This window comes from Plasmodium yoelii, assembly GCF_900002385.2.
Source record: "Plasmodium yoelii strain 17X genome assembly, chromosome: 4".
Classification (NCBI taxonomy): domain Eukaryota; phylum Apicomplexa; class Aconoidasida; order Haemosporida; family Plasmodiidae; genus Plasmodium; species Plasmodium yoelii.
Window position 1 is genome coordinate 741394 of NC_036176.2, and position 13084 is coordinate 754477.

General features: G+C 23.2%; 5 protein-coding genes across 5 annotated transcripts; 3 read left to right on the plus strand and 2 right to left on the minus strand.

The window, feature by feature from the left end:
* Window positions 1-385: 385 nt before the first annotated feature.
* PY17X_0417500 (zinc finger protein, putative) lies at window positions 386-2671 on the plus strand (the record flags this gene model as incomplete). Its single annotated transcript, XM_022955113.1, has 1 exon — window positions 386-2671. The coding sequence occupies one exon, from the start codon at window positions 386-388 to the stop codon at window positions 2669-2671; it is 2286 nt and encodes a 761-aa protein (XP_022811583.1).
* A 550-nt stretch (window positions 2672-3221) lies between these two features.
* Window positions 3222-4355, minus strand: PY17X_0417600 (arginase, putative; the record flags this gene model as incomplete). Its single annotated transcript, XM_720323.1, has 1 exon — window positions 3222-4355. The coding sequence occupies one exon, from the start codon at window positions 4353-4355 to the stop codon at window positions 3222-3224; it is 1134 nt and encodes a 377-aa protein (XP_725416.1).
* A 1707-nt stretch (window positions 4356-6062) lies between these two features.
* Window positions 6063-8147, plus strand: PY17X_0417700 (dynein intermediate light chain, putative; the record flags this gene model as incomplete). The annotated part of the gene is made up of 1 exon (XM_720322.1): window positions 6063-8147. The coding sequence occupies one exon, from the start codon at window positions 6063-6065 to the stop codon at window positions 8145-8147; it is 2085 nt and encodes a 694-aa protein (XP_725415.1).
* A 514-nt stretch (window positions 8148-8661) lies between these two features.
* On the minus strand, window positions 8662-10068 carry PY17X_0417800 (Maf-like protein, putative; the record flags this gene model as incomplete). Its single annotated transcript, XM_022955114.1, has 1 exon — window positions 8662-10068. The coding sequence occupies one exon, from the start codon at window positions 10066-10068 to the stop codon at window positions 8662-8664; it is 1407 nt and encodes a 468-aa protein (XP_022811584.1).
* Window positions 10069-11161: 1093 nt separating this feature from the next.
* On the plus strand, window positions 11162-12787 carry PY17X_0417900 (conserved Plasmodium protein, unknown function; the record flags this gene model as incomplete). Its single annotated transcript, XM_722862.2, has 1 exon — window positions 11162-12787. One exon carries the CDS (start codon window positions 11162-11164, stop codon window positions 12785-12787), a length of 1626 nt encoding a protein of 541 aa, XP_727955.2.
* Window positions 12788-13084: the final 297 nt, after the last annotated feature.

Sequence of the window (13084 nt, forward strand, 5' to 3'; positions counted from 1 at the left end):
TTAATTTATTTATTTGTAATGAACATATTTTTACAAATTTAGTAGTAGTAATAATTTTTTACACAATATTTGCATTATATATGTATGCGTATGTTTGAACAATTTGAAACATTTTTTGTTTTATTATATATGTATAGATAGATAGATGTATATATGTATAGGTAGATGTATATATGTATAGGTAGATGTATATATGTATAGGTAGATGTATATATGTATAGATAGATAGATATAGATTATTTTATTATATTTTCTAAACTTTAATAGCATTGCATATTTTTATATGCTTGTATTTGTGGGCTGATATGCATATTCGATAAGAATAAAAAGGGGGTAGAAAATAAGAGAGGATATACATTTTTTTTTTTTTTTTTAAAAGTTAAAAATGCATAATAAAAAAGGTTCAAAATACGGAGATAAAAAAACTACATCAAATATGGGGAAAGAAACAAATAATGATGTAAAAAATAAAAAGATAGATGATAATTTAAATAACGTTGTAAATACGAGTGAAAGGAGAATATTGTTTTATAAAACAAAAATATGTCCATGGTATATTAAAGGAAAATGTGAAAGACGAAAAACATGTTTATATGCACATGCCCAAAATGAATTAAGAGAATTGCCAAATTTATGTAAAACTAGCTTATGCCCTAAATTAAAAATAAATGAAACATGTAATGATAAGAAATGTAAATATGCACATACCAATATTGAATTAAGAGCAACAGAAAATTTGTATAAAACTGCTTTATGTGAAAGCTTTAGCAAAGGAAAATGTTTTTCGGGTCAATTTTGTAGATATGCACATGGTCAAAATGAATTAAGAGAAAACCCAATGGAAATAACAGATAAAAATATAATAATAGGTACATGTAAAACTAAAAATGAGAATATAAATGGAATAAATAATAATAAATTTGAATTTGAAAAAAAAAAGATAGGAACAGATAATAATAGTAGTAATAGTAGTAGTAGTGTAGATAATTCAAAAAGAAATGAAGGATATTATGGATTATCCAAAAAAAAAGAAAAAAATGTTATATCAAATAAATATAATATATTAACAAAAAGTGATGGAATATGTGATTTAGGAATTTCAGGAGATCTTCATTTATTTAATGATAATCCAAATGGAAGTGAAAATATTTATGAATTTAAAAATAAAATAATAAAACAAAATATAAAGAATGTAAATAAGAATTCGCAAAATAACAATGGTAAGGCTAATGTAGAAAATCATATGAATGAAAATGGTAATGTAATTGTAAATGGTAATAATAATAAAAGGGCAGCAAAAAAAATGGCAAAACATGGAAATAAAATAATGAATAAACAAATTGATACCTCAAATGACAATCAAACAAATAATCAAGTTAGTAAAAGAAATGAAGAAACAGTTGATTATGGAAATAAACAATTTACATCTAAAAATTCAAAATATAACAATTCTAATGTGAATCATAAAAATGTACATAAAGCAGTAAATAATTTAATGGGCCCATTAACAAATTATTTAAAACATGAAGAAAGCTCAAAATTTAGTGAAGAACAATTTTTAAATGATAATTTAAATGTATTATCATTTTTGGAAGATAATAATAATAATATAGACAAATTTAGAAAAGGTTATTCTAGTGTTATTTCAAGTGAAATTGTAAATAATATTGTTGATATGAATAATGAAACTTATAATAAAAATAAAGGTGTGGTTATAGAGAATCAAAACATTTTAATTTGTGATAAAGAAAGTAAAAATAATAATTTATCAGCATCTATAAATTATGTTCAAAATAAAAACGGTTCGATTGTGAATAATAATACTAATGCAAATGGAAATGCAAATGGAAATGGCAATGGAAATGCAAATGGCAATGCAAATGGAAATGCAAATTTTGCTTCTTCACTTTTAAAATATAATGTCCAGGGTTTAGAAGAAGATAATGAGATATGCAATATAGATATACACAATATTGGGAATGTAGAAATGAACAATAAAATGAATTATTATAATTATGGAGGTGTGGAGAATATTGAGAATATAGTTAATTACAATAATTTTGGATTTGAAAATAATAACAATAGAATTATAAATAACGAAAATAACAATATTGGAATGGGCATACAAGATCATCATCATCATCATCATCATCATAATAATAATAATAATAATAATAACAATGTGCTAAATAATAGCGTGCTAAATAATAGCGTGCTAAATAATAGCGTGCTAAATAATAACGTGCTAAATAATAGCGTGCTAAATAATAGCGTGCTAAATAATAGCGTGCTAAATAATAACGTGCTAAATAAAAATTTAATAAATGCTGAAACGGAGAATGATTTTTATATTAATGATAGAAGAAACAATTTAATGAATAATATGAATTATATATATAATAATAATTTAGTTTGGAATTTGAATAATGATAAAAATGGGCACAGTGATAATAATAGTGAAAATTATTATTGGGGTAATGGAAATACAGAAAAATGTGAAAGTTGGGATAGTTATTTAAGATATGAAAAAGAAAAAACATTTAATTATGAAAAAGATTATTTTAAGATATTTAATTATGGAATGTGCAATAATATTGGCAATAAATTTAATTATTGTGATCCGCATAAAAACCAAATAAATAAATATGACAACTCTCTTTTTATATTATAATAGAAAAAAGTTTTGACCATTTCGTTTTAAAAAAAAAAAAAAAAAAAAAAAAAATACGTAATGAAATATATATGTAGTTTATAGCATTATACAAATTTTATATATCTTTTAATAATGTAATATAATTTCAAAATTTTCATGTGTATTTTTTTTTTATATTTTAAATATGTGTTACATATATAGAATGTATACACAATAATAATTTGCTATATTTATTTATTTATTTAGGTATATTTTTTAATTTTTTTTTTAAATTTATGTCTAATTTTTTATTAATGCTTTTTATGCTTATTTATTTGGCATATATATATATGTAATGTTCAAATAACAGTTATATGTTTTTTTTTTTTTTTTTAATTATAAACAAATTTAATATAATTAGATGTTTTTAAAAAATAATAATTTAGTAATGCTGTTGGTTCAGTGGCGCATGTACTAAGCCAAACGATGCATACGTGCATGTGCCATGGGGAAGGGATACGTTTACACGATATCATTGCCTATAACTCTGGCACGGTTACACGATATCATTGCTATAACTCTGGCACGGTTACACGATATCATTGCCTAGGACTCTGGCAATAAGCTCAAGACATAATTTTCCAGTTTTAGTAGCATTGGGATCAATTGGTAGCGAATCTCCATGAACTGCTTTATCATTTTCATCCAAAAGTGGGTTATATTCAACAATATCCATAGATACAACTCGTTTTGTATCTGATATCGATTTCATTAATAAATTTATTTCTCTATAATTTAAACCACCTTTAGCTATTGTTCCAGTTCCAGGAGCATATATTGAATCGACACTATCAATATCTAATGATATATGTATAGGAGAATTTTGATCTGGATCAATTTTATTTAAAGCTTCACAAATAATGTTGTATATACCTTTTTTATCTATATCAAACATAGTATAATAATTTATATTACAATTTTTTAAAATGATTTTTTCATATTTATCAATATCTCTTATTCCAATAATAGCTACATTTTCTGGTTTTAAATGTAACAAATTTTCTGACCATTCAAAATGTGGAACTTTTTTTTTAAACAATCCTAATACATGTGCTAATGACATTCCATGATAATTTCCAGAAGGAGATGTTTCTGGTATATTTATATCTCCATGTGCATCTATCCATATCACTTTTAAATTTTTATATGTTTGTAGTGTGGCTAGTATGCTTGAAAAAGCTACTCCATGATCTCCCCCAATATTTAAAATAAAATTTTTTTTTTTTATTTCTGAACTCATGATTTGAAATAATTGTTCACTAAATTTGCCAATCACTTGTGCGTTTTTTATATTGCTATAGTAGTTTGATTCATTGCCATTTATTTTGGCTCCCTTTTCAGCCTCCTTTTCAGCCTCCTTTTTGGCTCCCTTTTCAGCCTCCTTTTCAGCCTCCTTTTTGATTCCCTTTTCGGCATTTGCTGAATTTAGAAAAGTATTGATCGATATACTTTCCCCAATATTTCCAATATCGTTATATTTCCAACCCATAGCTTTAATAACATCATATAATCCGAGTTGCCTCAAATTGTCACATGCTTTATTTACACCTCCAAGAGATTGGCCAGCAGCTAATGGAGACCCAATAATTGAAACACATTTTTTAACATAAATATTTTGTTCATCTATATGTTTTGTTAAGTAGTTTTGGATACATTCGTACATTTTGTTTTTTTTTTTGTTTTTTTTTTGTTTTTTTTTTTTTTTTACAATTTGGTCGATCTTATTATATATTTGGTCAGTTTCTCAATTATTTAATGTTAGGGGGGGGGTGAGTAAATCAAACTTTGGAAATCGTTGCTTAAATGAGGTTATAAAAAAATAGATTGCATTTGATTTGAATTATATAAAAGAGTGTAAAGTATCAAATAGAGGTAAACATAAAATAGATAGAAACTTTTAATTATATTTCAAAATGAAACAAATAAATAATATATAACTATATACAAATTAATGAATTATAAATAAATTAAATTTATAAGAAATTATACAAAATTAAAAAATTTGCAACTTAATTAACCATATATTTGGGGAAATAACACTAATTGGGTCAAATATGTTTTTTTTTTTCTTTTTTTTGTTTTGGGTTTATTTATTTTTTTTTTTTTTTTTTTTTCACAAAATATGTGCCACTGTATTTTGTAGGTGGTGAGTATAAACCCTGTTATGTATATATAAAACGATTATAATGTTTTTACCATTTTTATCACATTCATAAAAATATATTTAAAAAAAATGTATCGAACTGTTGGCAATGTATCAATTATATGAACTACCTATAAACCACATATTTTATTGGGTTTAGGAAATGAATAGTGAAGGAAATATGTAGCACACGAATGTTTTTTCAGCTTTTTTCCCCAATTTTGTTCAGCTTTTTTTCCCAATTTTTTCAGCTTTTTTTTCAGCTTTTTTTTCAGCTTTTTCCCCAATTTTTAAAGTTGGCAAATGGGAGGTTTAAGGCTATGATACAATAGTTACTGTTTTGTATTTGTTGGAAAATGAAAATATGGGGAATGTAATTTTATCGGCAGTTTTATATGCATTAACTTTTTTGCTTGCCTTTATAACGCAAACAAATTGATAGGAAAATGGGTAGGAAAATGATCAAACAAATGATCAAATAAATATTCGTTTACAAGGTGATAATGGCAAAACAGCATAATATATTTCTCTAAAAAAAAAGACAATTTTTTATTTTGTAACTTATTTAAGAACATATTATAAAACAATTTGTAGACAAAACTGTTTGTATTTATATTGAACAAATTTAAGGAAATAAAAAAAAAAAAAAAAAAAAAAAAAAAAATTTAAAATACTATGCACATTTGAATTTAAAAAAAAAAAAAAATATATATATAGTTGATAAATTTAACATAAATGTTATTCTTATTTTTCCACGTTTTATTTTTCCATGTTTTATTTTTTCCATGTTTGATTTTTCCAAGTTTTGCTTTTGGTTTAAACAGTCACCTTTATAACAGTTTACTACATCATTCAAATTATTTGACCGAATTTTTTTTTTTTTTTCTTCTATCTATTTTTTATATTTAATTCAAGCATTTTGTTAAGACAACAATTAACAAAATGCAGTGAAATATATTTAGTATTTTATTTATAAAACGGATACGGCTTTTTTTTTTTTTCCTTTTTTTTTTTCTTTTTTTTTCTTTTTTTTTTCTTTTTTTATTTTATTTTTCATTTGGTCGGTCTTGCATATTTGAAAATAAGTAAAAAAGGGGCAAGTTACAAATATATGTAAAACGTAATACATGTAAAACGTAATACATGTAAAAGATAGTACATGTAAAAGATAGTACATGCGCAAACGCAATATAGTGCATAGGTTAGGATATATAAACGGTGTTAAAAATGAAGAAAGAAATGTCTAACACTTCTAACAATTCAAACCACTCAGCTAGCTTTTTGAAAAGAGGAAGTACTGTTACATTGTGGAAAAAAAAGGGAAATGTAAAGGAGATTCCAAAAGATTCTGGAAATGGAAGAGAAATTCCAAAAGATTCAGGAAATGGAAGAGAAATCCCAAAAGATTCAGGAAATGGAAGAGAAATCCCAAAAGATTCAGGAAATAAAAAAGAAAATTTGTTTAATAAAAAAAATAATATAAATATGGTCAAGGGAAGTAGTGCAAATATATTAGCTACTTCAAAATTAAAGAATGATGATAATTTTAAAAATAAAAAAAAACAAAAAGACAATAAAAATGGTAGCCAGGTTATTAGTAAAAAGCTGACCATGCAAGAGAGCCAAGTGGAAAATGAAGTGAGAAATGAAGTGGGAAATGAAGTGGAAAATGAAGTGAGAAATGAAGTGGAAAATGAAGTGGAAAATGAAGTGAGAAATGAAGTGGAAAATGAAGTGGGAAATGAAGTGAGAAATGAGGTGAGAAATGAGGTGAGGAATGAAGTAGAGAGTGGAGTACCAATTGAAGTGGAAAGTTCAGGGTTTAACAATGGCAAGGTAAATATTTTTTTGAAAAATGAAATCAAGTTTGAAAATGCAGAAAATTCAGAAAAAAAAAATGGCGAAGAAGGAATAAAAGATGAACAGAGTAGTGTATATAAAAAAATATTAAAAAAATTAAATATAGATAAAAATGAACAAGTTGAAAGTAGTCATATAATAATTTTAGGAAATAAAGATGTGGGAAAATCTTCATTATTAAAAGCATTGCAAAAAATAGCATTAGAAAATGATGGAGAATATTTAGACTTATTATATAGAAGTGAAATAAGAGTATTGCCTTTTGATTATGGATGTTTAAATATAAAAAATTTCGAAGATGATAAAAAAATACATGATACACAAGGTAATAGTCATGTTTGGATTTTACAACATCCTTTTTATACTAGTTTGTTAATTAAAAATCTTAAAAAAATTCAAAATATAAAAAAAATTATTATATTAATTTGTACTGATTTATATAAACCATATAATATAATTTCTGAAATAAATACTTGGGTTGATGTTATGCATAAAATTTATGAGGAATTGTATTCAAATTATGATATAGATATTGTTAGTGGGTTAAAAGATGAATTAGAAAAATATATATATAATTACAAACAAGGAAAAAATTGTGAAAAAAAAGAGAATCGAGAAATTGATGTATATTCGGGTTTAGAACAAAATATAGACAATGTAAAAAATGAAGAAAATCAAAAAAAATTAATAAAAATAAATTTATCTTTTCCAATAATTTTTGTGATATGTAAATCGGATGGATATGAAATATTAAATAATAGAACCTATCAAGGATATATAGATGTAATCATATCTTATTTAAGAAATTTAGCTATAAGTTATCAAGGTGCAATCATATTTTGTAATACAATAAATAAAAATGAATTAATTAATATAGAACTTTTATATAAATATATAATGCATAGATTATATGATTTCCCATTTAAAGAAAATGAAATATTAGATTGTTATGAAAAAATATTTATACCATCAGGATATGATGATGAAAAATTAATAAATAAATCAATTAAAAATACTTTTGTTGGAAATTTTAACAAACCATATGATTCTATTATTATTAAACCAATGACAAATAAAACAATTGTTGCTGAACATAGTCAAAATATAGTTCCTGCAATTTATTATAACGATTTTTTATCTAGTATATCTACAAACCCTTCTAATGATAACATAGAAAATGAATATATAAAAAAAGACATGAATTCTATTGATATTGATAATAGTGCATTATCAAATGGAGTGAGAAATACAGACAAAGGAAATCGAAATAATAATCTTGATAATAATGAAAATAATAATTATAATTCAACAAATAATGAAAATAATAATGATAAAAGCGATAAATTTTTGCATAGTTTTTTTCAAAACCTTCTTGAAAAAGGAAGATCGAAATCTCCTAGTGTACCAGCTATTGATCCATTAATTTTAGAAAAAAATAAAATAGTAAAATGAATAAATTAGTCCTTATATTAGTTTATTATAATAAAAGAAAATAAGATATCATACAAAGATAGAAACGAATAAAATAGTTGTAGATTGGATTTGTTTTACAATTCAAACCAAGTGCTCATACATACACATAATTAAATCACTCTTTTCTTTATGATCATTTTTTCACCCTATTCATACACATATATGTATAAATATATTTATTTATTTTATTTTATTTTATTTTTTTTTTTTTTTTTTTTTACTGAACTCAAATGTAATATGTAAGCACCTTTAAAGTGGTTATATTATATATGTATAATAATGAAAGTATGGATAATAAAGTATAAAGAATTATGCACTGTTATAGAATATGTGTATTCAAATTTAGTTTGTCGGAACGGCTGAGTGGGTGCATGCACATATGTGTGTAGTGAATAGATGTCAAACAAAAAGTTGGAGAAAAATAAAAATAGCAATAAATGAGATAATGTGCTGGCTAAGTGGTAGGTTGGCTAATGAGCGGTAGGGGGTAAAGTCATAACAAGTTGATTAAATGAAATAGGAGATTCAGGGACAAGCCAAAAATGCTGTCGATATTTCCCTTGATTTCTTGCAAATATTTACTCATAATAACATTTTCAATCTTTAATGCACCAGCGCAATAATAGATAGATTGGTCGTTTAAAATATTTTCTATAGTGTCGTCACTCATATTAGTAAAGCTTAAAACTGACTCATCAATTCCAGTCATAATTTTGTTAGACACTAAATCGATTAATGTAATAGAGCTATAACTATAACATTTATTATTATTATAAGATTTAATAAAATTATATGCTTCTTTTTTGTTTTTTGGTTTTTCGTATATTTGGTTATTACAATAAATAACTTCATCTCCTACTAACAATAAAACTTTTTTGTTTTTACTTAATTCTAAAATTTGTTGTTTTAATTTATTATCATTATTAATAACATGTAATAGTTTCATTCCCTTTGCTACTGATATATTAGATGTTAATGTAAATGGGTCAAGTTTTTTTCTACATCCTATTTTTTTTTCATTAATTTTTATTTGGACAGATAAAAAATTTAATTCACTTTTTTTTAATATATATTTTCTTGAGCTTGATGTTGACCCTAAAACAAAGAAGTAATCTTTTAATGAATTTAGTAAATGCTCATTGCACTTTTGGGGTGCGTTACCCTTATCGTTATTACTATCATTTTTAAACATGCTCATATTTGGCATATACTTCAGTCTATAACTATTACATATTTCACATTCATCATTTTCTTCATCATAACATACATATAACACATTTGTTTGTGAATCATTTTTATTGTATAAAAGTGTAATATTTGTTGTCTCATTTATTATAGTGCAACTTTTAAAATTTTTGCATTTTTTTTCATTTTGATTGCATTTTATTTGATCTTCTTTTTGTTGATCTAATTTTGAGGATAAGAATAATGGCAATGTATTTGTTTTTATGATATCAAAATTATCGCTACTTTTGGAATGAATTGTATATTTGCTAGTTTCTTCATTTATTGGGTTGGATATATGAGAGGTATCTAATGTTCCTTGATTTGTTTTTATATTTTGATTTTCTTCTTTTGGATCTTTATTTAAATTAGTAATATTACCTAAATGATTACAAGTTTCTATATAATTATATATTTGGTCGTCTATTAAATTATTTATTTTCACAATCTTATGCTTAACATTTTTATTATATATTAGAGAAGATAGGTAATTAATGACTTCTTCTTCAACTTCTAATTCAAACTCGTTAATTTCATCACTATTTTGTTCATCATTATTTTGTTCATCATTATTTTGTTCATCATTATTTTGTTCATCATTATTTTGTTCATCATTATTTTCTAGAGGAGATAATTCGATTGGTTTGTTTGCTTTATTAGTTTCGTCGCTCCGCATTTTATAATTTTCCAAAACTTTTTTTATTAATTTTTGCTGATTTTTATGGTTAATTTTATATAGCTAATTTTATATAGCTAAATTGACATAGCTAATTTGACATAGCTAATTTGACATAGCTAATTTGACATAGCTAATTTGATATAACTAATTTGATATAGCAAATTTTATATTTCAAATTATTATTACATAATACTAAATCATTACTGCATAATACTAAATCATTTTACATAACACTAAATCATTATGATATGCTTCGAATTTTTTTTAAAACTTATAAAAAATGCATAGCGCATGAAAAGGAAAAAAGAATATATGCATGCATATTGTGCTTAATTGGAGACATTAAGGAAGATAATAAATATATGATATTTATGCTTTTGAAGAATGTGTAAATTATATGTGCTTCGGAGATGAATGCATTATGTGGTGATGTGTTTATCGGGGAAACTTTGTTTTAACTAATCTTAAAATAGTAATTTGGGTACCTAAATTTATTTTCATTATATAAAAATATTTAATGTATTTTATATATTTATAATAATATAAGGAGACTTTTTTGTCCGCATATGCACATTATTCCTATGCTTAAAAAAAATAATATGCAATTGGAAACACGATTAACTAATAAAATATTTTTTTTTTAAACAATGGAAAAGAGAGCAAAAATTGTACCTTAATATAAAGTTGATAAAAAACGCATATTCAACATATGTGAAATTCATACAAAAATGATATATCCATATATTTTTTTTTAAACTATTAAATAAATTAATTGATAACTATAAAAATGAAATACATTTAACGAACTAGCTATATAATACATATTTTTTTTTTTTAAGGGCAAGAAATATCTACAAATATATGAACAAGTCATATTTTTTAGTAGGTTATTAAATTTTTTTTTTTTTTTTATCACTCTTAAATATTAGGTTATATTATTGTTTGGGGAATGTAGTTGTTTTATTTTAAACGACGAAAATATAAGACTAAAAAAATGAGGTTAAAAAAAGAAGTAAAAAGTATATATATGACATGTTTACTATAATGAATTTTTTTTTAATTTTTCCAACTGGCTCCATACCCATAAAGTATGAAAATTTCAGTTTATTTTTTCCCTCTTTTTTTTATCCTTATAACAAATAAAGCAAAAAGTAAAATAACTGGAAATAATTTAGTATCCGAGGTAAACAAGCTATATTGTTTGGATGAATTAAAAGATAAATGTGTAACAAATAGATGGTCCAATAACATAAAAGAATATAAAAGAGTGAACAAAAATCGTGAGCGAAATAAATATTTATTATTTAATATATCAAATGGAAACATAAAAAATATATTCACTTTTAAAAATTCAATAAGACAGATAAAAGATAAAATAAAATGTATGTTTAAAAGGAATCAAACTGTTTTAGACAAATTAAAAAAATTAAATAAAAAAAAAAATATATGGTTTATTGAAGGATATGCCAAAAATGTATTTAATTCAGATTCCTTTTTTAATGTTATTGGACTTGAAGAAGTTGAAGAAATTGACATAAAATCATGTGATATAATAAAAAAAATAAATTTTAACAAATTGTTAAATAAAAAATATGTCTATAAAAATCAAGAAGATATTAAAAATAATTATCGAATAGTAAGTATACAAAGGGTTAAGCGATTTGCCCTTCTTTACAAAAAATGTTGTAATAATAATCATAACTATAATAATATTTGTGATAATAAAGGAAATTATATGAATGAGTTCATTAAAAATTGTACATGTACTAGCAATATGAAAAAAAGTTATGTTATATGTATCTATACATATGTTGTTTTTAGCATACATGATATTAAAGAGAATAAATATTACATGATTATAAATAGCTTAAATAATAATGATGAAGGTATATTTTATGAGTTGAAAGAATTAAATATTGAAAATACCAAACCAAGCTTAAAGTTATATACACCTAATAAGGGGATTGTAAAAAATTCTAACGTTATTTCATTAACAAAGAAAAATTACATATTAAAAGATGTTACAAATAATGTTGAGGATAATAATAAAAAGAGCAATTCCTTAAGCTTTAATATATTTAATATTTATTTCAAGAGTTTATTTAATTTGGTTAATAATTTTGAAGATATATTAAAAAAAATAATTTTCAGTGGTAAAGAGTTACAGCCCGAAATTTTTATACTCTATGAAGATAAAAATATATTTTTAAAAAAAAAAAGTTATTTAGAATATATAAAATTATTCTTTTTAAAATCGGATGAATATACTGATTTATATCAAAACATTTTTAAAAATAACAAGTGGTATAAATTGTATATTCAAAATTGTGCTCAAAGACAATCAAGTTACATATTAAGGTGTACAACAATAAATGAAAAAAAATTTAGAAATTTATTAAAATTTGTGAAAAATGAAAACAACAATAATTATAATTATCATAATAATTATTCCAATGATGAAAGAATTTTTTTTTCTTATTGCAAAATATTGTTTGAAAAATATGACGAAGAATGCTTAAAAACGAAACACAAAACAAAAAGTGTGATAAATAATGATGAAAATTACAATCATAAAAGTGTTTACATAAATATCGATACAAATAATAATAATTTAAGGAATAAAGAATTATTAATATTGAAAAAACAAAAAGACACATTCTTATTTAGTATGGCCAAATATTTGATCAATAATTTAATTTCGTCGATACATATTTGAATAAAAATATGAACATGGTCAGAAAAAAAAAACTTGTTTGGCTAGCTATTTATTTTGTTTGGTATAATAGAATTATGAGCATATCTTTTCTTTTTTTTAAAAACATATTTGTCTATAAATGTGTTTATATTAATTTTTTTTAGTAACAAGATATATGTGTGTGTGTTGTTTTTATATGTTATATTTAATTTTGAATGTAAAAAGATAAAAGTTGAATATTTAGGTGTTTCGATTTGTGTGTATTTTCATTTCGTTTCGCCTATATTTGGCTTATATGACTACCTTTGTTTTATTATT